The sequence below is a fragment of the Anastrepha obliqua genome, chromosome 3, assembly GCF_027943255.1.
Source record: "Anastrepha obliqua isolate idAnaObli1 chromosome 3, idAnaObli1_1.0, whole genome shotgun sequence".
NCBI classification, from domain to species: Eukaryota; Metazoa; Arthropoda; class Insecta; order Diptera; family Tephritidae; genus Anastrepha; species Anastrepha obliqua.
In genome coordinates this window covers 144991917-145012627 of record NC_072894.1, presented here as the reverse complement: position 1 = coordinate 145012627, position 20711 = coordinate 144991917, and the positions used below count along the sequence as shown (strand labels likewise).

Sequence of the window (20711 nt, the reverse complement as noted above, 5' to 3'; positions counted from 1 at the left end):
ATTTTACCCATAATTTTACTTTTATACGATTTTTGCATACAAAAAATTATTCGCGGAATGTAACGGAACTATATTATATATATTTTCTTTGATATATTGTGCATTCAGTACGTTATTTTAATCGCGGATAGAAGCACGTGTTGTTAAAAAATAAAATGGAATCTTCGAAGGCGTATAAGAAGGATATTTTGTATTTTTTGTATAAAAGTGGTAAAAATGCAACATGCTGCTGCGGAAATAAACACTGTTCACGGAGAGGATACCGTGAGTGTAAGGACTGCGCAAAAGTGGTTTTCAAAATTCCGAAGTGGTAACTGCGACGTGGAGGATGCCCCGCGTGCTGGTCGTCCTGAAGTCTTTAATTCCGACGCCTTGCTCGAACTCGTAGAAGCTGAGCCAAATTTGACAGTCGATATGATAGCTCAGAGGTTACATTCATCGCATGGAACAGTTCACAGGCACCTGGTTCAGTTGGGAAAGGTTTCAAAGCTGGGAAAATGGGTTCCGCATAGAATTTCCGTCGCCAACCTTCAGCAGAGAGTGAATGTGTGTTCTCATCTGCTGCAATGGCTTGAAAATTGAAGTTTTTTGAACCGTATCGTTACTGGCGATGAAAAATTGTTCCTTTGCAATAATCCTGTTTGCAAACGCCAAAGGTTAGATAAAGATGAAACACCAGAACCGACCTCCAAAGATGGCCTTCACCCCAAGAAGATTCTCCTGTCTATTTGGTGGGATATGGCCGGTATTGTTTATTATGAACTTCTGGAACTAAACCAGACGATAACTGCTGATTGTTATTCCCATAAGCTATCAAACCTGAATGAGGCACTTAAAAAAAATCGGCCGTCTTTAGTGAATAGACGCAAAGTTTTATTTCACCACGAAAACGCAAGACCTCATACCGCAAGGCAAGCTGAACGAGCTCGGATGGGAGCTAATGCCGCATCCCCCATACTCTCCGGATATTGCACCTTGTGATTATCACCTTTTCCGTGGACTTCAATCCCATATGAGTAACAAGAACTACTCCTCAAAAAAAGCTATAAAAATGGATATCGAAGCTTATTTTGGCTCCAAGGACAAAAAATTGTTTGAGCAGGGAATTAAAAATTTGCCTAAACGTTGGGAAGACATTGTAAATAATGAAGGAAAATATATTATTGATTAATAAATACTTTAAACATCTCTTTTATTAATTTTAAAACCACCTTTAAAAAACGCACAAACTTATGGACTGGCCTGATACATACATATGTATATTATATACTTATATGTATTGTTGTTTTAACAGACAGCAACCAACCGGCACTAACAGTCGACTTACAAGCCCAGATCATCACGCCTCCATCCCTCGCCATGTTTCATTGTCGGCCTCAAATTTTATTTTCGGTGTATTATTGGTTTATTCGAAAGAGCTATCATTATTTATGGGACACGACTTTATTCGTGTGGCTAGCTTGGTTGGCTTCGCAGTAGCTTCTCCCGTTAATACACTTTTCTGAGACCTTTGTGGAGGATTCTGGTTTTATCTCACAAATCTTTTGCTCGGTATTCGCTTTAAGAGCCTGAATTGTTAATAGATTATTCGCATAACGACAGTCTTTCACGACACTCTGCAAAAAAATGATAGTGGCGCGCTAAAGATCGATTGTGGTCAAGGCTGTGTGACATGGCGCGACGTCCTGCGCCATAGATCACCAAAGTTTATGTCTTCTTTCTGACCACAAAAATCGTTTATCATGACTCTGCAGTACTACCCGTTGGGTAGAGTAGTTCTAGTAGGATTTAAATAACAGGCTATTAATGTCACACTCCAAAACCCGCACAAAATTGTTACTCTCTTAGAATGCATTGGTTCTCCGACGATAACGTGCACTTTTTCCGATTTCCAGATGAGGTAGTTTCGTTGTTAAACAAAAACATCAATTTTGTGTCGAAACACAGTAAATTCCATTAACTTACCACAATTCCGATTAATTAAAGATTTATTCAGTGAACTTAAAAGTTAAGGTCTATCTGAGTTTAAACGAGGGAGTCATCACCTATGGTTTGGAGACGGTAGATGTCAAACCGATGCCAAGAGGAAGTCTCTGCCATCCGCAGGTGCTGGGAGAAGATATGTAAGCCCATAGTTGAAGAAGCTCTTGTGGACATGGGTGTGGAATGTTAGCAGTGCTGAGGACGCCCCTTCATTACCGGAGTCCGCCGTAAGGCATCGGGCTTCTTTTCGACTGGGGGAAAAAGAGGCTTACCGTCTTAGAGAGCGAGGACGTCAATCTTGGCTGACCAACTCATGACACATATCGTGACAGGTAAACCAAAATCTTGTATGTTCATCAGGAAGAAACTTAATGAATGTTTTTCGCTTAATTACAGTAGTGCAGGCATTATAACTGTGGATCTGCAAGGATCAGACAAAAAGATATGGCTGATATCGACCAACATGACACATGAGGGAAAGGTAGATCCATCTCTGACGCTGCTAAGGAAGACCCTACTGAGGTCAGACGCAGGAAAACTTGCATCATCAGAGGTACGGACACGAATTCCCACAAAAACTGCTGAGCAAGTTGTTTTTCTAACTTGCTGGAGGAGATGGTGAGAAGACGCTACAGGGTGATTTCTCATGTGGATTACATGACATATATTGTAAGAGGGAAATTTGTCGATATTATCTACGATGGTTATCTAAACGCATTTGTTAGTTGGACCGTAGATTACGTCCTATCGGCAAATCCTCTCAAGATGGAACTCGTGCTATTTGGGTTTATAATACTATGATAAATGCAATTCTGTTATGAGGGGACTTTGTCTGGTAGTGAGAGATCGAAGATCAGCTTAGAATTCATGCCCGTGACGACAACTCAATATAAAGTGTCTCTAAGTCCAAGCAGAACATTCTCCACTTACTTTCCAAAAAGGGAAGAATGCAGGGAGTGCAGCACTTTAGATAAAGCCTGGTGTACCAGTTCACGGATGGCTCGAAATTATATGAATGGGTTGGCAGAGAAGTATTCCGAGAGGAGCTTTCCACCAGGCTCAAGTTCTGGGACTCGAAATTAGTCGGGAAATGCCTGACTTCAGTTTCGATCGCATCCAAATTTTTTGATATTAAGCTGATCTGTGTACCTGGTCATAGTGAGATTGCAGGAAACTGGAGGAAGGGAATCTGTGTGGTGGTTTTTCAGCGAAATTCTGGCTACTGGAAAGGTGGGTTTCACGTCAAACTTGTAAGGTCGCGAAATTCTTCCGGCCACGTATGGATGGAAAGCGCTCGAAGGGTCTTCTAAAGCCAACAAAACCTTCTTTCTCGAATTTTGTTGGTGTCCTTACAGAACATTTTTTGCAAGATATACACGCTGTTGGACTTCGAACCATTTTTGCGTCAGCTCTATGGAGGATTAGAGGGAATTACTTCAGTTCTTCTCTTTAGTTAAGACCTTCGGTTCTATCAGGATAACGACTTGAAGCAAAAACCGGCGATTGTACAAAATTGGGTTATTTGGAATTGTCCAAACACCAGGACAATCGCAAGATTTGAATGTTATTCAGGGCCTGTGATCGATTCCAGGTAAACAGACTCGAAAACATTAAATTCGAAATCAAGCTGACCTTAAAAAGCCGTTAAAAGAGGAATGACAAGAAAGTTCTTCTGAATATACATATGTATCATACTAAGAAGTTTGTGGAGGCATGTAGGTAGGTAGGTTGAAGTGCCGGTCTAGCACTCCTCAAGTAGCACTAAAGCGCCGTTTTGATACCATTATAAGACCTCCAACAGACAGATATCTATAGCCAGCCAGAGCTGGAGGAGGAGATTTATTGGATTTAGGTTGGCGCACTGCCCTCGTGACTAAAGTAGTTATAAATATGTAATGTTTTTAGGACGTGTTATTTTGGCTGGGTTTTGGCGTTCGCCTTGTTAGTTTGAGTTATGTTTTTTGTTTTTTTGCCAGGCGGCCGTCATAGCCGAATGGGTTGGTGATTGACTATCATTCGGGAGTGCATAGGTTCGAGTCTTCGTGCATGAAACTGTATAATTATAGAAAAAATTTTGTCTAATAGCGGTCGCCCCTCGGCAGGCAATGGCAAAGAAAAAGCCATGAAAAATCTCCTCATAAAAACCATTCGCCGTTAGTTAAGGAATGATTTCATTCACAAATAATAAATAAAAATTGTTAAGTAAATTCTAAGTATAATCATGCAGGGCTGAACAAATCCAAACATATGTATTTTAAGAATACCGAAAGGTAAACATATTGTAAGAAAAACCAGAGATGAACATGTTTTTCCTAAACAGCAAACAAAGAAACTAATATACAAGTCGTGTACCTGAAACAGTGAGATGAGGTTTAAGTATAAATACGTTATTTTCCGTTTATCTCTTCATCGGGTTAAAAAATTTAATTGCTACATTTTGTCTGTGAGCCAAAGTACGTTAAATTGACAAATCAAACTATTATATTTTCTACTTTCAATCAGCAACTGAAAAATTGTTCATATGATGATGTATGTACGTATGTACTTCCGTTTATACATATGTATATTCAATGGAAAGGGTTTACAAATAATTACAGAGTAGGATCCAGAGAGAGAGAAAATAATAAAGTATCATCCACATCCATTTGTATGCCTACATATAATGGGGAGTAAGAAAAACAACATTAAAAAAGCGCAAAAGAACCAATCATGAAATACACAAAATTCCATTTGGCCCAGATTATTTTGAAGGTCACATATTATCGACGGTCGTTCACCTAGTTTATACAAGAAGCTGTCACATACATACGCATCTGCACACACGCATACATCTATGTTTATATGTAAGTCTACATAAACATGCCCGTATATACATATGTACTTATCCAAAACATGAAAACAGCCAGTAGAAAATTTATACCTACAGAGGCTAAACCTCCAGTAGTTGGGTTTCCTCCAAAACTACGACATGTGCGTTCGTAAGTATTTATTAAAATATTACTGTAAAACTTTAAATTTGTCAAATGCGATGTTGTTGAAGTTACTAACTATGAAAGTGAATGCTACAAGTTGGCTAAGCTTTTCACTACTGGGAACGTTGCATGTATACATATCTAAGTACAAGAGTGTATTGGAGTAACCCCACGTATATTCACCATCGTTGTACTCTCACTCTTTTAAGTTCTGATGAGAAAATTGCGTGTGCGTGTGCGTGAATTAAATACATAAACATGAATGCATACGTGGGCATGTATAAGCACATACTATAGCCGAGCAGATTTAGAACTAGCCCAGGACTATCTGCTTTTGAGATAGTACCACGCCACGCGCCGTTCCCAGCAATTGCGTTTGATTCATTATTTCCACGTGGCGACGTAATTGGCTTTAGCCAAATGAACATTAGCGCAAAATAAACACCAGGAAATTTGGCGAATCAAGTGGAGAGCAACAACACAAAATATCTTACATGAGTTGATATAAACGGTTTGAGTTTAAAGTACATAAAACAAAGAGGCTATTCGGAATGAGACCCTTGAATGGGCTGGGAAATTACAGGTAACCGTTAAACTGCTGGGTATGCAAATAAAACGAAACAAAATGGAGCAACTGTAAAGAAATGCTAAATTTAACTGATCGCGAGTATTTTTTAAATGTTGGATGACAAATACAACGACATACATATATGTGCATGCTCGTGTATATAATTGGCAATTACACCCTTCATTGGGTGTTTGGTCGAACTCCTCCCACTATTTGCGGTGTGCGTCTTGATGGTGTTCCACAAATGATAGCCAAACAATAATGCTATTTAAGTAAAATTATTGACTGCTCTTTCCTGATGTTATACCTTATCTACCTGCTTGACCACGACCTGACCATACACATTGGCACTCTTATTATTATTAATGAGCCATAACGCACTACGACCTCTTATATGGTCTATTGTGCTTGATCTCAACCCTAGAATTGGAATTTCAGTACCTCTTCATGCATTTTATTCTATATCTCCAATGGACTTAGAGTCGCACAACCTAGGTGTACATGTCTTCGTGTTGCGAGAGCTGCACATTCGCGGAGTTTCCTGAAGACTACATTGCCACGTATAGCGTCGAGGGAGAATTTGTAAGTCCTCTCTAACCAAATTTAGGAGTCTATTTATTGCTCTTCTGGAGGGAAGGATAAACTGTTTAGCCTGCCTCTGTTCTGGACTCTCTATCCATGATGCCATACTCTGGTGGTCATTATTGATTTATGTGTCCCTCTTAGTTCCATGCTGATTTTTCGTGTATTGAGCATGGACAACACTCAGTGACTCATCCTTGGATTTATAGCTCTGCTGAGTATGGCTTGTTGCACTGCTTGATGAGACCTACTGACACATACCCCGAGATGTCAATAAAAGCACATCCAGATTAATTTTTAGGGCGCCTCTTATTCTTTTATAGTATGTATGTATGTAGTTTCCGTATCATTAGACCCCATTAAGTTCTGGTAATTTATATGGACTAAACTTAGATATAACTGCTTGCACTCGTTCTGCCATGGTAAGCTTAGATTAGATTTAGATTTGCGGGGGTTGGACAAGTCCAAGCACTCAGTCAGGAAGACCATTGTAAGCTTAGTTGCAAGGCTTTAACCCGGAAAATGTATTTCAAGCAAAAGTTTGTTCGATTCTTTTGGATTCTCTGTAAAGTTCCCATCTTTTTTAAGGGCAAATATAATATTATTTGTTAGTTCTTTTAAGAGGACTTTCTGAAGGCTTAATTGGAATGCCTTGATTTCACTAATCCAATATTCAATATTCAACATTAAACCAATCAATTTTATTACTATATATTTTACCTACATTTATATAAATAAATTGTACTCTGTTGGGATGTGAGAAGCTTGATTCGTACATAAATGAGGAAAACTAAAATATTTTTTTGGGACTTAATTCCTTCAATTCAAACTATCGTTCCTCCTAGAGATGGGAATGTTCTTATACATTAAAAATTTTGCTAACCTGAAAGTCCTTTTTCATGTTTAGAAAGGGGAAATAATAATAAGAACAGCAACAATAAAAACAATATTAATACTAATAATAATGTCTATCCGCAAATTGTAGTTATTTCATAAATCTTTTGAAAGCCCTTCAAAGGTGAAATTTCACAGGACAAGCAGCACTGCTTTGCATTTCTCTAAGTATCGCGAATTCAAAGCGATGCGCCTTTTTTCATTTTGTATGTTTTAAATACACTTAAGTATGATATGTACGACAAATGCATTTAGTTTTGGCACGATTTCTTATTTGATTCGAAATGTGTATTCTTATGAATAAAAACATATTCGAGCCTATTTACATAAATATTCACTGAGTTTTATTGCGAAAATTATTCGTCCACGTTTTGCCGTAATATATTACAATAAAAAATGTTCTGAGTGATGGAAATCTTTATTTTTGCGCATTCCCTCGCTTACCTGTTTGTATTCTGCAGCTGTTGTTGCAGTGCTGCAAAAATACGATTTAGGTAGCGGGGCAAGAAATAAGGAAATTTAGTTTAAAATCGGAATTCTCTTTATTCTTGTTATTGTCAAGAAACGTGTTAAAGTATTACTACTGCCGCGACGATGACTGTCACTGTTATTTTTGTCTCCTAATTTCACTCAACTGCGGTTATTCTTCGTGAAAAGTAATATAATCTTATATATAAAATAAAGTCAACTTTTTGTGTGTGTTCGCTAACCGGCCATGTCTTTGCACCGAATTAAACCAAACTTACACACATTGTTAAGTAGGTATTGAAGATGGTTTACGTATAGTTTGGATGCCTATTGGTGGATAGGGCTCGAGATATAGGTCAAAACGTGAACCCGGGTAACCTTCGGATGTGTATGTACAATATGGGTATCAAATGGAAGCTGTTGGTGAATGCTTTAGTACAGAGTATTTTTCATGCCGCTCCGTGACTAGGGTCTCGAGATAGAGACCAAAACGCGGAGCCTAAAATGTGTTTGTACAATATGGATATCAAATCGAAGCTGTTGGTGAATGCTTTAGTTCAGAGTATTTTTCATGCCGCTCCGTCTCGAGATAGAAACCAAAACCTGGTACTGAATAAAGAAATAAATACAGTCCAATCGTGATAGTCCGACACATACGGGACCGACTCGTTGTCGGATTATCAAATATTCCGGACTACCGAAGGTTCCATTTAATGACACGAAAATACAGAAAAAAATCACATCAACACTGTCAGAAATCGCGAGAGAACTGGCGTCGTTCAAATTTAATGACAAATACGTTGTGACCGGGAAACAAAACACAATCCCCCTCTGCTGCTCTGCTACGACTGATCAAAATAAAATAATGCCCATTGCATCCATAGACGTTATGAGGTTGTCGGATTACCGAACGTGTCGGATTAAGAAATGTCGGACTATCACGATTGTACTGTAATATGAGAATAAAGGAATAAATAATATGAAAGCCATATCTTTTCTGTTCTAATCCATATCTATTCTATTTTAGTGTGCCCAGCGAAGCGGGCCGGGTTTGCTAGTAAAATATATAAACAAATAACTTATACAAAGAGTAAGTATGTATGAAAGAGCTCTTTAAGATCGGTTGTATTTTTAAATTCAAACTAAGAACATTTACTTATCCGTTTATTGACCTACATAGAAGGCTGGTCTACAACTTATGAATGATAAATCAAGTTTTCCAAATGTCTACCGCGTGCTCGTTTACAGAACTAGATAATGGTGATAGGGACTCTATCTGGGTGATTTCGCGCCGGATGTTATTTTTCAACGTTCAATAATTCTTGGTTTAATCACTTAAACACCATTTTTGAAATGGCTCAAATGGCTCAGTTGTTCAAACCACCAAATTAATTTATTTATTAATCTAGAAATATAGTACGGGATTAACATAGAATTGCAAAGGACTTTTTTAAGGAAACTTTCATATTCCTCGTACAATGCGCTAAAGAAGAAATGGGCAGTCAATCACAACTTGGACAATTAGAGAGCTGCGTTGACACTTGTGTTGCCAATAAAAACTATATACTTGCGATGAGAGAACGTATAGAAAAATCCAATACGCAATTAATGGATTGTTGCATTGACATTATAGCATTGTCGCACCGTCTAGTAACCATATATGTAGCTAAAATACCCATTACATCAACAATTTGTGGTTCCCGTCATTGAGTGTCCTACAGTTTTATGCCATAACCAAACAACACGCCGCGCCTACTTTATGGTAAATTTATATTAATGTATCTATAACGACTTAATAAAACCCGCACAAACTTGGTACACATTTTGTCTCCCACCCCTATTTAGATCCGACATAAATATTATTGGGATCGGAATGTGAACGTGGTACCCTTTATATGCTAAAAACTGAATTTCTGTCCGTATGATGTCACAAGCTATAGCTCTCGTTGTTCAAGAGTTTGTTTGATTCCAAAAAGTAACAGATCATAAATTCCGATCCGTGCCAAATTTAGTACTCCCTTACTTAAAATGTTTTTTAGCGGTAATACATAGATGTAGAACAGTTTTAAGTCGGAATACATATGTATGTATGTACTTATGTACCTGGCAGGAAAATATTGAATTTAACATTCCTTCTTGTTTCTTTCTTACAAACTGTTGGGTTTTTCTACAGTTCACTCATGGTAACGTTTATCTGATTACAGCTGTATGTATGGAGCTATTCACACAAATTTCATTCAGGGTAGTTGTTAAACGCATGTCTATGTTGAAGAGTACGAAAACCACAACACTTGCCTTTCTAAAATAATATTATGAATATACATATATATGTATGTATATATTTTATATACGTTCCGAAAAGCAAAACTCATATGACAGTAAAAGTTCCTCCTCTATTCGCAAATAGCCCAAGTTTGAATTCGCAGATATGTACACACGTCCAGATACTACATGTGCATGCAAGCATATATATACAGCGAAACAGAACTTCCGTGTTTGCTAGAGGGAAACATTTTCTCAGTCATGCGCATACTTTTAGCTGCTCACTTGCACTCATTTCTCAACTTCAAACTTTTTACTCACACATATTTATGCGCTTTTTCTCTGCATTTTATAATATGTACACAACCACAAAAATTGCTAGCGCATTTCATATTGCAGACGGAGAGAAAGCTAAGAGAGCAGCGTAATTTTTTGCTCAACTCTTTGATGATGTGTGCGCACGTTTATTACATCCCTGAATATTTATATTTATTTTGCTAGTGGTAGTGTGACATTGACATTGAATTTTTAGAATATCACAGACATTCAGTTTTGTATTATATTGTTTAAGCCAGTTATACCTTTCATGAAAATGGTGGTATACATTCTCTCAGAATTGCACAATCTGTGAAATTTTGTTAGACAGCTTTGACTTTGGTAGTTTTTGTTTTTGTTTTTAGATCTAAAAACCTTTTTATTAATTATTTCTGGAAATTTGTATATTATATTGTACATTTAAAATTGCGTAACTTTGACAGATTCTTGATTTGTTCATTTAAAATTATTTAATAAAAAAAAATTTAAAGTATTTTCCACGAATGGTCAAAACGAATGTACAATATATTGTACAAATGTCCGCAAGGGTTGCAAATGAAGATATTTTTTGAGTGGTATTTCCCAGAACATGACGATAAAAATCCGGCATGTAAAGGGCGCACCTATTTTATGTGATCCAAGTGCAATATTCACCTATACATCGCTCGTGAAAAATAGTTTCGCGTGATTTTACAAAGTGTAAACGTAGATTTTTCTTTACAAGATTATTTTTTAAATGAGAACACAATGAATTCCTTTTGTGTTTATAATAACAATAGGAAGTAAATGTATTTAGTGCTTTTAGTATATAGAAATACAAACTTCCATAAGTATGCCTTCAATTATGCTTCAATTTTTAGCTTCTTTCCGGACAATGTAAAATATACTGGACATATTTATTTTTCACTGTTGGGAATCTTCTGGCCGTCTGTTGTTTTTGTAGGTTTTCGATGTCGAACATTCTTTGCGTAATTTTATGTACTATTTTTGCTGCACAGAGGCGTGGGCGTAGTTTGACTGCAACAAGGGAATGATCCGAGTCGATGTGTGTCCTAACACAACATGATCGATCTGGTTTCGCGTTTTTCGATCAGGAGACAGACACTTTGCTTGGTGTTTTTTTTTATGCTGGAATCTGGTGCTGCAGACTTCCATGTTTCAGGTCCCGGCGAAGTCTAATTTTTCGACTGAGGAATCGAAAATTTCCTCCTTGCCCACCCCGGCGTTGAAGTCGCCAAGCATGACTTTTATGTCGTGGCGGAGGCAGCGCTCATAGGAACGTCCTTCTCTTCCATCGGGACGTGGGCGCAAATGAGCGGGATGTTAAAAAATCGCGCTTTGATGCGGATTATTGCGAGACGCTCGTCCACCGGAGTGAACGGCAGTGCTTGGCGACGAAGTCTCTCTCCCACAACAAATCCAACACCGAATTTGAGGTCATTTACATGGCAGCTGTAGTTGACGTCGCAAGGTCCTATGTTTTTCTTGCCTTGCCTCGTCCATCGCATCCCTTGAAAGGCAGTGATGTCAGCCTTTACTCTCACGAGGGCATCAACCAGCCGGGCAGAGGCATCTTCCCCATAAAGGGACCGGTCATTCCAAGTGCATGCTCTCAAATTGTAGATCTTAGTTCGTTTGCAGTATAGGAAGTTCTCATCCGAGGCTTTGTTCCTATTTTAATTTCATATGTAGATATGTATGTATATCAGACCCAAGTTAAATTCTGTTTATTTATTCTAACACATTTTGCGTTTCTCCGTGTAAAAAATTAATTTGGTATAGAGATAAGTATAAGTGCATTGAATGCATTTGCATATATTAAATTCAGGCACAACATAACGCTAAATTCAAACACACGCATACGAGTATGATGCACATACAACAGTGCCGTTATATAACCTTGTTGTGTTTACATTCCTTGTTTATTTATTTCCTGAGTAACATTACACCACATGTTCAATTGTAAAATAGTTTTAAAAAGGTGAATAAGAGCACTTACTTATGGGCAAAGCGGCAATTAAATAAATGTTAATACCGAAATCGGTTCTGAAGTGCATTAGTCGTGCATGAAAGTCATATGGCCGGTCAAGTAAGTCGAATTTTTTCATAACTATCAGTTGTAATATCTGATGAGTTTAAAAATAATCACGCGAAGTATTGTAATAACTTAGACTCCGGGGTGTAACGGGTCTGCAATATATTTCTGTTACAGCTTCCGAATCACACTTTGTTATGCTAACTGTCATCTAAGATGCGTACATACAAACATACATTGTTGAGATTTTAGCAAAAAAAAAATAGAATTATTCAACGGCAACAATTCCTAAACTTATTTCCAAAAGCTATTCCGTATCTGAAACTCCAGGCTTACCATGCAAGTTTACTATTGTAGTATACCGATATAAAAGTTTAACCAGTATGCGGTGGTGTAGTGTAGCAGGTGATATTGTTTGTTGTCTTACGCCAGGGTCAACGGGTTTTTATTATGCACCTTTATTTTTCAATGCAATGTAATCCACGTTAATCGTGTTAAGTGCTGCTACAGACGGTAGTTAGCATGTGATTTTGAACCGTTACATTAAATTAAATATTTAACTTAATAATAACTATTATGTGTTTCAAATTCAAACTGTTTAGCATTTACTACCATTTCAGGTATTTATTAAACATACCAAGACAATGGGCATTGCAATGTTTTGTGATTCAGTTGTGCTTTTTGAATTATACTAAGCCAACTGTATATTGTAGCACCACCTTAACTTTCCGAAATAGAAACGGTTAGAGTTCCGTTATCAAAAATCTTTACGTAATGAAGTGTGATGCATTGAATACACTTTGTCTGTTTAGCAAATTTATGAGATCTCAATATTTTTAATGTATACGAAATTGAGTTATTTTACAAAACGATACACGATTACGATTCATATACTGCGTTAGGTTAAACATATCGTTCTCTAGACAGTTCCCTTCTATGTTAATGCTTTGATGAATACAACTTGATTTTATATATTTTAAATTTTGCTAACATTGGAAGTTCTCACATGTTGACTCGAATAGTTCCAACTAAGCTGGTTCTAGTTTTACAACTAATTTTTCAGATAGAGGAATACTATTGTACATAATAAAAAAAATATGCCCTGATATAATTCTTCCTTGATGAAGATGTGGTTCGGCTAAGTTTAAAACGACAAAATTGTGCAAAGGTACTGAAGTTCGTGTTGTATCCTTGTCTCAGGGTACCCAATTATATGGTAGGGGAACCCAATTTTAAGGTATTTAGATTGAACATCTACTGCCAAAAAAAACTTTATACATATGGATATATGGGGATTTTTGGCATATATTGTGTGAATTTCCAGCGGACTTTAGTAGAAAATAGTTGTCCATCCATTGAAATATTGAAATATTGTCGTGAGGTTTATAACAGCATTAATTCCATATTTAGGATATAATTGCAAATTTTTCAGAACGTAAACGTTTAGATCGTTCAAGGTCGTCATTCCTTGGACCACAAGTAAAGAGAATTTAGCGAATTGCTTCATATGATCCCCGAGCATGCTAAGCGAGGATGGCTTCATGGTTGAAATGTTTCACTCTACTTTTAAACTACGATGTGCTTTTTCTTTAGTACAACATTTCTACCATATGTTTGGTTATAATCAAATGAGATTCATCGCAACTTTCAGATGCTACGCCTTTTGCGACTTTCTTTGGACTATCTCTCACAATCCTTTAGATCCATAGCATAGAAATTTGTGGCCGAGGTACTACTTTGGAGCACATTTGTAATTTGTCAGATATTCAGGCAACCCAATCTGATAATACTTACATAATAAGATCTAAACATATTGAGCAAGGCCACGGTGTCCTCAATACCCTGGGAAGAAGTTACACCATCGTGCTGGGCTGGGTACCACGACATAAAGGTCAAGACGACTACGAACAGGCATTCTACGAAATTATGCGCTACCACAAAACCTGATGGGCCAGAACCCTTTTTCAGAAATTCAAAAGGAAAGGAAATGATCAACGATGGGAGAACACGGAATTCATACGATACTACATGGAAAGTCTAGGACTGAGGCAGGCAAAGCAATTTATCCTTCATTCAAGAGGAACGTCAAGTATACTTTTAAATCTGTACACAGAGAACTTACAAACTCTCATTGGATACTATATGGGACACGCTAGACTTCGTTATCATTTCAAGAAACTGGGCTAGGCGATCGAACGGCAGATCATAACCACTATGAATGCTCAGCTAGAAGAAAAATCAATCGCCTAATTGATGTGACTCTGGATCCATTGGTAATAGGGAACGAAAAGCCGATAAAGTGCTCAAGATCAACTACAGACTCGAGGTCAAGCAAATGCAGCAGTACACTATGGCCCGATAAAACTAAAACTAAACTAAGTGTGGATTGCTGCGATATCACCCCAAAGAAAGACGTTGCTACAGATCAAACAGGAATCATGTTATAACCAACTAAAGAAAGAACATTTTTTCGAAGAAAGAAGCAAAGACTTTTAAGCGCTTTCTTTCCTTATAAAATTATTGCAACTATGGTACTTCGTACTAAGGCTTTGAATAACGACCGTTTTTTCATCTTGTTTCAAAGATTTGCAGTTCCTCGCAGTTAATTTAAAAACAATTTTTTTTATTCAGGGTACCATTAATCTATGTACCTTTTTCGCATGAAAGCAATTGATATATGGATACACATACCTACCCTATTTAACGTCATTTTATGCTTTGAAAAAATAACATTCGGCATGAAATTGCCAAGATAAACCCCCAATTTTGCCTAAATTTAATGAAAAGCTTCACAAAAAAATCAACTTCGGTAAGCTTGCATTTACCAATCCTGAGGTGTAGGGTGAGAATGTTATTCATCACTTACCTAAATCTGGAATGGAGCTGGATGGTTCCTCACTGCTGTGACAGCTAAGACTGGTGCTTCCCCCATTGCTGATATTGGGCAAGCCAGCAGAAGGAGCGGAAGAGTTTTTGACTTTTGGTGGTGGTGGAGGCGGTGGACGCATGGCAGTGTTACTGTGACTATGAAATTGAGGATCATTGTTGTTATTGTTATTGCTTATACTGCTGCTGGTTACCACGGGTATCCGAAAATTTCGAGATAAGTTAGGTATCGAAGGTGCTGCGACTGGTGCGGACTGTGACGAACTATTTTCCTCTTGTTGGTGTTGTGAAAGGTGATATCGTTGTAACTGTTGGTGTTTATGATGGGCGAAGTGAGTATGCGGTTGTTGTCGAGGGGAGCCCATTGCAGCCATTGCGCACGATTGGCGTGTAGTGCTGACGATGTATTTTCGCGTGGACGACGATAGAACGTACTGCTGATGTTGCTGATTACTTGTTGTTGTCAAAGAGGGATTGATCATTGCTTGTGATAAAGATGTTGGTGCTGTGGCTGATGAAGTTTGGTGAGGGGGTGGTGGTGGTGGAGGTGGAGGTAGCGGTGGTGAGTTGGCTATATGTCTTTGATATTGTTCTGAAACATCGGATAATTGCAGTTGTTGTTTCCCATTGTGTATGACGAATTGTGTATGATTTTGATGTGTTTCAATTGTATTTTGTTGGGATAGAGATAATGTAGATATACCGTGAGGTGAGCTGGAAAATCTACGCGCTACAACCGGAGAATTAGGAGCGGAACGCGACTGATGATGGTGTATTAACGGTGGAGGTGAGACCGAATGACGAGATGTTAAAACCGATCCAGACGTCTGTTCTTCATATAACCGGCCATCTCTAATAACCCGTACATGTTGCTGTAGGGTCAGCGGAGGTGGTGATGGTTGAGGCGAACGGTTTGAAGAATACTGTTGCAAAGACTGTTGGGATGAAGGTGGTGGAGTGCTCGAATTATTGTTTGAGCTTACAATAGAAGTGTTACGCTGATAATGTGATGGGCTAGCAGAATGACAGCGTTGAATAGGCAGATGTGACGTTGTATTAGTTGGTAAGGATCGAGTAATTATAATTTGCGGTCCAACATTGGAATCTTGTTGTAAGGATTGTGGAACGCGTTGAACAGCCTGTGCACTTGAGTTGGTAAAGGACTGTTGCTGTTGATCCTTTGTGTTGGATTGTTGTGAGTAAACGTGCTTTATAATCGTGCCCATTTCTCCTTCTATTTCACGGGTAGAAGTTGGCCGTTGAATAAACTCAACTCGTGGCGTCAAAATAATTTTTTGCATGGTGTTAGAGTTGGTTAGTAAACCTGCTCCGGGCTGCCTTGGTTGCACTGTTTGTATCTGCACATGTTGGTAATTAACAGCTGGTGAGGATAAGGTCTTAGCTACAGTTTCCTTCATATTCGGTTTTTTTGTTACATTTTTTTCTATTATATTATCCAAACGTAATTCTTTCAAGTCACTTGTGTTCACATATGACATTTCCAAATCGATAGGCTCTGTTTTAATTAATTTTGAATAAGACAATCCACTGCCAATTAAACTATTTGTATTGGAATTGTTGCTGGTCGTTGTCGTGGTTTGATTGTTGGAGTTCGCCATTGTAGCAGTTGCTTCAAGGCATTTAAATTTCTTTAGCATTTTGTCTATTGCAATTATATTACAAAAACAGACTTCAATGTGATGGTGATTTAGCAATCTAATTATAGAATATAGGAAAATGGATCCGATAAGTGTGTGTCTTTCGTTCTGTTTTTCCTTTCTCAATTCTCTTTTTCACTGATTTGATTTTGTTCGTCTTAGACTCTATTTAGACTTCTCAGAAAGCTTAATGTAATAGTCAGTCTCTTTTTCTCAGCTTATATTTGGTTGTGTTGATTTTATCCTTCCTCTATGTGTCATATAACATATTTTTCTCTTATTATTATTCTCTCGTGCTTTTTAATATTACCAAGAATTATAAAATTTTCAGCCTTCTAGTTTCAATGTAAATATTCCTATGAATTCATTTCCCTTAAATTACGTTAATCATATCCTTAACTTTATTGCATTTATACACAATATGCTCATTCGAAAATTGTGTTCTGTAAAAATTTGTATGCGTTGTTCATAAACCTGCTTTTAATCCTTATATTCTATTAGTACATACATACGTCATGCAGAACATTCTTCCTTCCTGTTTTCACTCATTAGGAAATATGTTGGTGTTTCGCTTGGTTCTTTTTTAAGATAAAACAATCAGCTGTTTGCAAAAGCCAGAGCATCTAAAAAATTAATTTGAAACATTTAAAATTGCAATATAGGCATGTAATACATTCCATGTTTATAGTATGTACATATATCTTCGATATGTATCAATAGTAGAACTTCTTAGTTATAAATGAAATAATAATATGTACGAATATAGTACTAATAGAGTGGCGCATAGATACCTAAATGGTTTAAGCCGATTTTTGCCTCCAAATGCATAGATTATAAATGAAATAATAACAATCGTAGTGGGGTAAAGCATATGTACAAGTAAATGGGAGGTTTGAGCCCTCTTCCAAGTATGCTGTAGGTCTTGAATTCAGTAACTCTGAAGAGCAAATGGCTTTTTTCATTTTCAAAATTAACGGTTTGTAACACTTTTTCTGTTAAGCTAGGAGCTATGTTCTTTTGGAATGCTAAAATTAAATTTATAATTCCGAACGTTTCACGGTATATAATTTCAAATATTTTAAAGCTTTTTGTCACTAAATGAACTAAATAAACTGTGATATTTCCGCATGGCCAACAGAAAGTTTTGGTGTGAGACTGTATAAAATTCACAAATATAATATATACATTTTACTCATACAAGGAACGCACCAATGTTCATATGTTTATATACTTTTATATTATACAATGCTTCAATACTCACGTACAGAAAGACAAAAGTAATCCCATTCCGGAAGTTAAATTCATAATAACGGCACTCCAAATAGCTGTAGGTATATTTAGGATATTAATATACTCATATGGTGACAGAAATGCTTTCGTTTTCGAATTTATTAATGGTTTCGTGTATTATGCATTATTTATTAGTTATTCTTTTTGTCGAATGCAATGATTTACTTTTTCACAATCACATTTGATGCAATCTCACATTTAAAATATTATCGAAAAATAATGTTTAACAATGTCCTGAGTGCTGAACGTTGTAGTTTCTCATATTATATTTTGCCTCTGGAAATTGTTTCATTGTTTTTATAAAAAATATATGTATGTAATCTCCTTTTATACAAGAGTAAGCACTAATTTTTTAAGTAATAATACTTTTTGGTTTTCTTAAATATGAAGAATTCAAGTATTGTTGCACTCACTCTGGAAATTACATATCTATGCTTATTATTTTTAATTATTTATATATGTATGTAGATTTGAGCACTTATACTTAATAACAAACTTTTAGACAAGTCCCACATAAATGTGTTTTCGCCGGCATGCGTAAATTATTTACATATGTGCATGCCTCAGAAGTTATTGATTTAGAAACTCGCTTCACCGCAATCACTTCTGTTATTTATACATTTTGGATAGACGTAGGGTTGCATGCAGATGAAGACTGTTTGTATTGTTGCACATCGAAGTTAGAATTTCAACTAAAAGAAGAAGTAATAAAATAAAAACTTTTTTACTTTTATTCATAATTTTAACAATCACAATTTGAGTACATCGATCTGTGCCTTCAAGAGCTTTTCATTTATGTTTCACACTCAATTTTAAAACACATGCATATGTATGTCACTGGTCACATTCTTTATGAACTTAAGTTGATTGATTTACGCGAATTCCGATTATTTTTCAACTATTACAGTTGTTTTTATTTTATATCTGCAAGAAACAAGAATTATGATAAAGAAAGCGAAGGCAGAAACTGATATTTAGTTAGATATTATTTTGAGAATTTTCGCAACTACACGTACAATACAGTATGTATATACATTAATACACACATATGCATGTAGATAAATAACGCGTCGAAACAGGTTACTCTCGTATGACAGCTGCCAGAAGTTTTGTAAGATAACTGCAAAAACTGTTGCTGGTGTGCACTATTATAGTATATATGTATGTATTATATATACAATACATAATTATTTATTGTAAATATACGCAATACCATATTTTTCTTACTCTTGCATTAAGTATTAAATCTGTTCATGCCGGTAGAACAACTTCCTTTGGCGAAATTTGTCTGAATGTATATTTCAAATTAATTTACATATACATTCGTATGTACATATAAGGGTTGTGCGTGCATTAAAAAGCAACCAAGTCGATACGAGAATGACGGCAGCGTCGCCGGTTTGACCATGAAAAACTGAAAATTTCTTTGACACTGACATTGCCAGCCTTTTGCACAAGTGTGGGGTGGAAGGGCGAATGGCATTGGATGACAGCTACAACTACAACAAACAGTACTGCCAAGGACAAGGCCACACTGGACCTAATCAAGTTCTTTTAAATCTCCTACAGCCTTTACAGTTTTACGCACACATATCTCTATATGCATATGTTTGTTTACATATATTCGTACTGTAATTGTGTCTACGAATATTATATTTTAATTTATGCAAACTTTTTATTACTTTTGCTTCACTTCAAAAGAATATTAAATTTTTTACTTTCGTTTTCACTCATTTTTATTTTTATATAATTTGGTTAAAAATGTATATGTATTATTAAGTCAATACAGTTGAAACGGAAACAAACAAGTATTTGAAACACGTAATTTATTTTTCGCCATTGTCTCTCTCTTCTACATATTTAAATTGGTCAAATCACATCTGTTCATACGTATACTACGAACTCGCTAATTAATTAAACGAACCTAATCTGTTGCCGTACTTTCTCTTACTAACTTAATGCTGTTCTCGGTATCGTCGTCATAGTTGAATTTCATGTATGCTAATATGCTTTTGTACATGTGTCGTTGCTGTTGAAATATCCGACGTTCTCGCATCTCAGAACATGCAATAGTTGTTCACATAGATATAAAATCAGAGATTGAACCAATGAATTTCGCAAATTTCCGTACAAAAGTAAACACGGATGTATGAGCAAGAAATAGCACGATAACAAAGAGTACTCGCCACACAACCTCACCAGAGGTGAAGGTTAACAAAAACAGAAATCGACCTCACAAACATTGGAGAATTGGAGCACTGCTAGTGTCACTGAAAGAGACTGCTTCTGCAACCAAAGGACAGACATCGACATTTCATGTTCATCCCTGTGCCGCTCTATGAAGGCTCTACTTCCCTATTGTTTAATGAAAGTGAAACTCTGAGAACGTTTGCGCAATATAAGTGAAAAGAGAAGCACAAGAGAAATTAATGAGAGCAAAAAGCAATTTTAGAACAGAATGCGTTGCAATATAAGCACAGGAAGCATACTACGTAGACGTACTCTCTGTCGTCAACTTTGTACGTAAATGTGGTCAAGAGTGATATTTTTGTAGCCTTTTACTCAATAACACGAATTCAAGTTCACTACCACTAGTAGCAAACCACATGCTCCCTGCAGGAAAACCTGAACTTTTGAAATAAATTGAAGACAACTTCGCTACTTTATCATTATCAAAGGCAAACGAAATACAAATAATCCCATTTCTAATACATTATGATCATGGCGTCGTGTAGCCTAATTCAATAAATATAAGCTAATATACCACATTTGAGATCCCATAAATGTATTCAAATGTC

General features: G+C 36.6%; 1 protein-coding gene across 1 annotated transcript in view; it reads right to left on the bottom strand.

The window, feature by feature from the left end:
• LOC129243092 (ecdysone-inducible protein E75) overlaps positions 1-19673 on the bottom strand; it is a 112533-nt gene extending 92860 nt beyond the window's left edge. The window contains exons 1-4 of the mRNA XM_054880208.1: positions 19596-19673; positions 17889-18605; positions 17132-17246; positions 14946-17066 (exon numbers count right to left, since the gene is read on the bottom strand). Coding sequence (XP_054736183.1) covers positions 14946-16623 — 1678 coding nt within the window. The 5' untranslated portion in view covers positions 16624-17066; positions 17132-17246; positions 17889-18605; positions 19596-19673. The remainder of the gene's footprint in view (positions 1-14945; positions 17067-17131; positions 17247-17888; positions 18606-19595) is intronic.
• Between the last annotated feature and the right edge of the window lie 1038 nt (positions 19674-20711).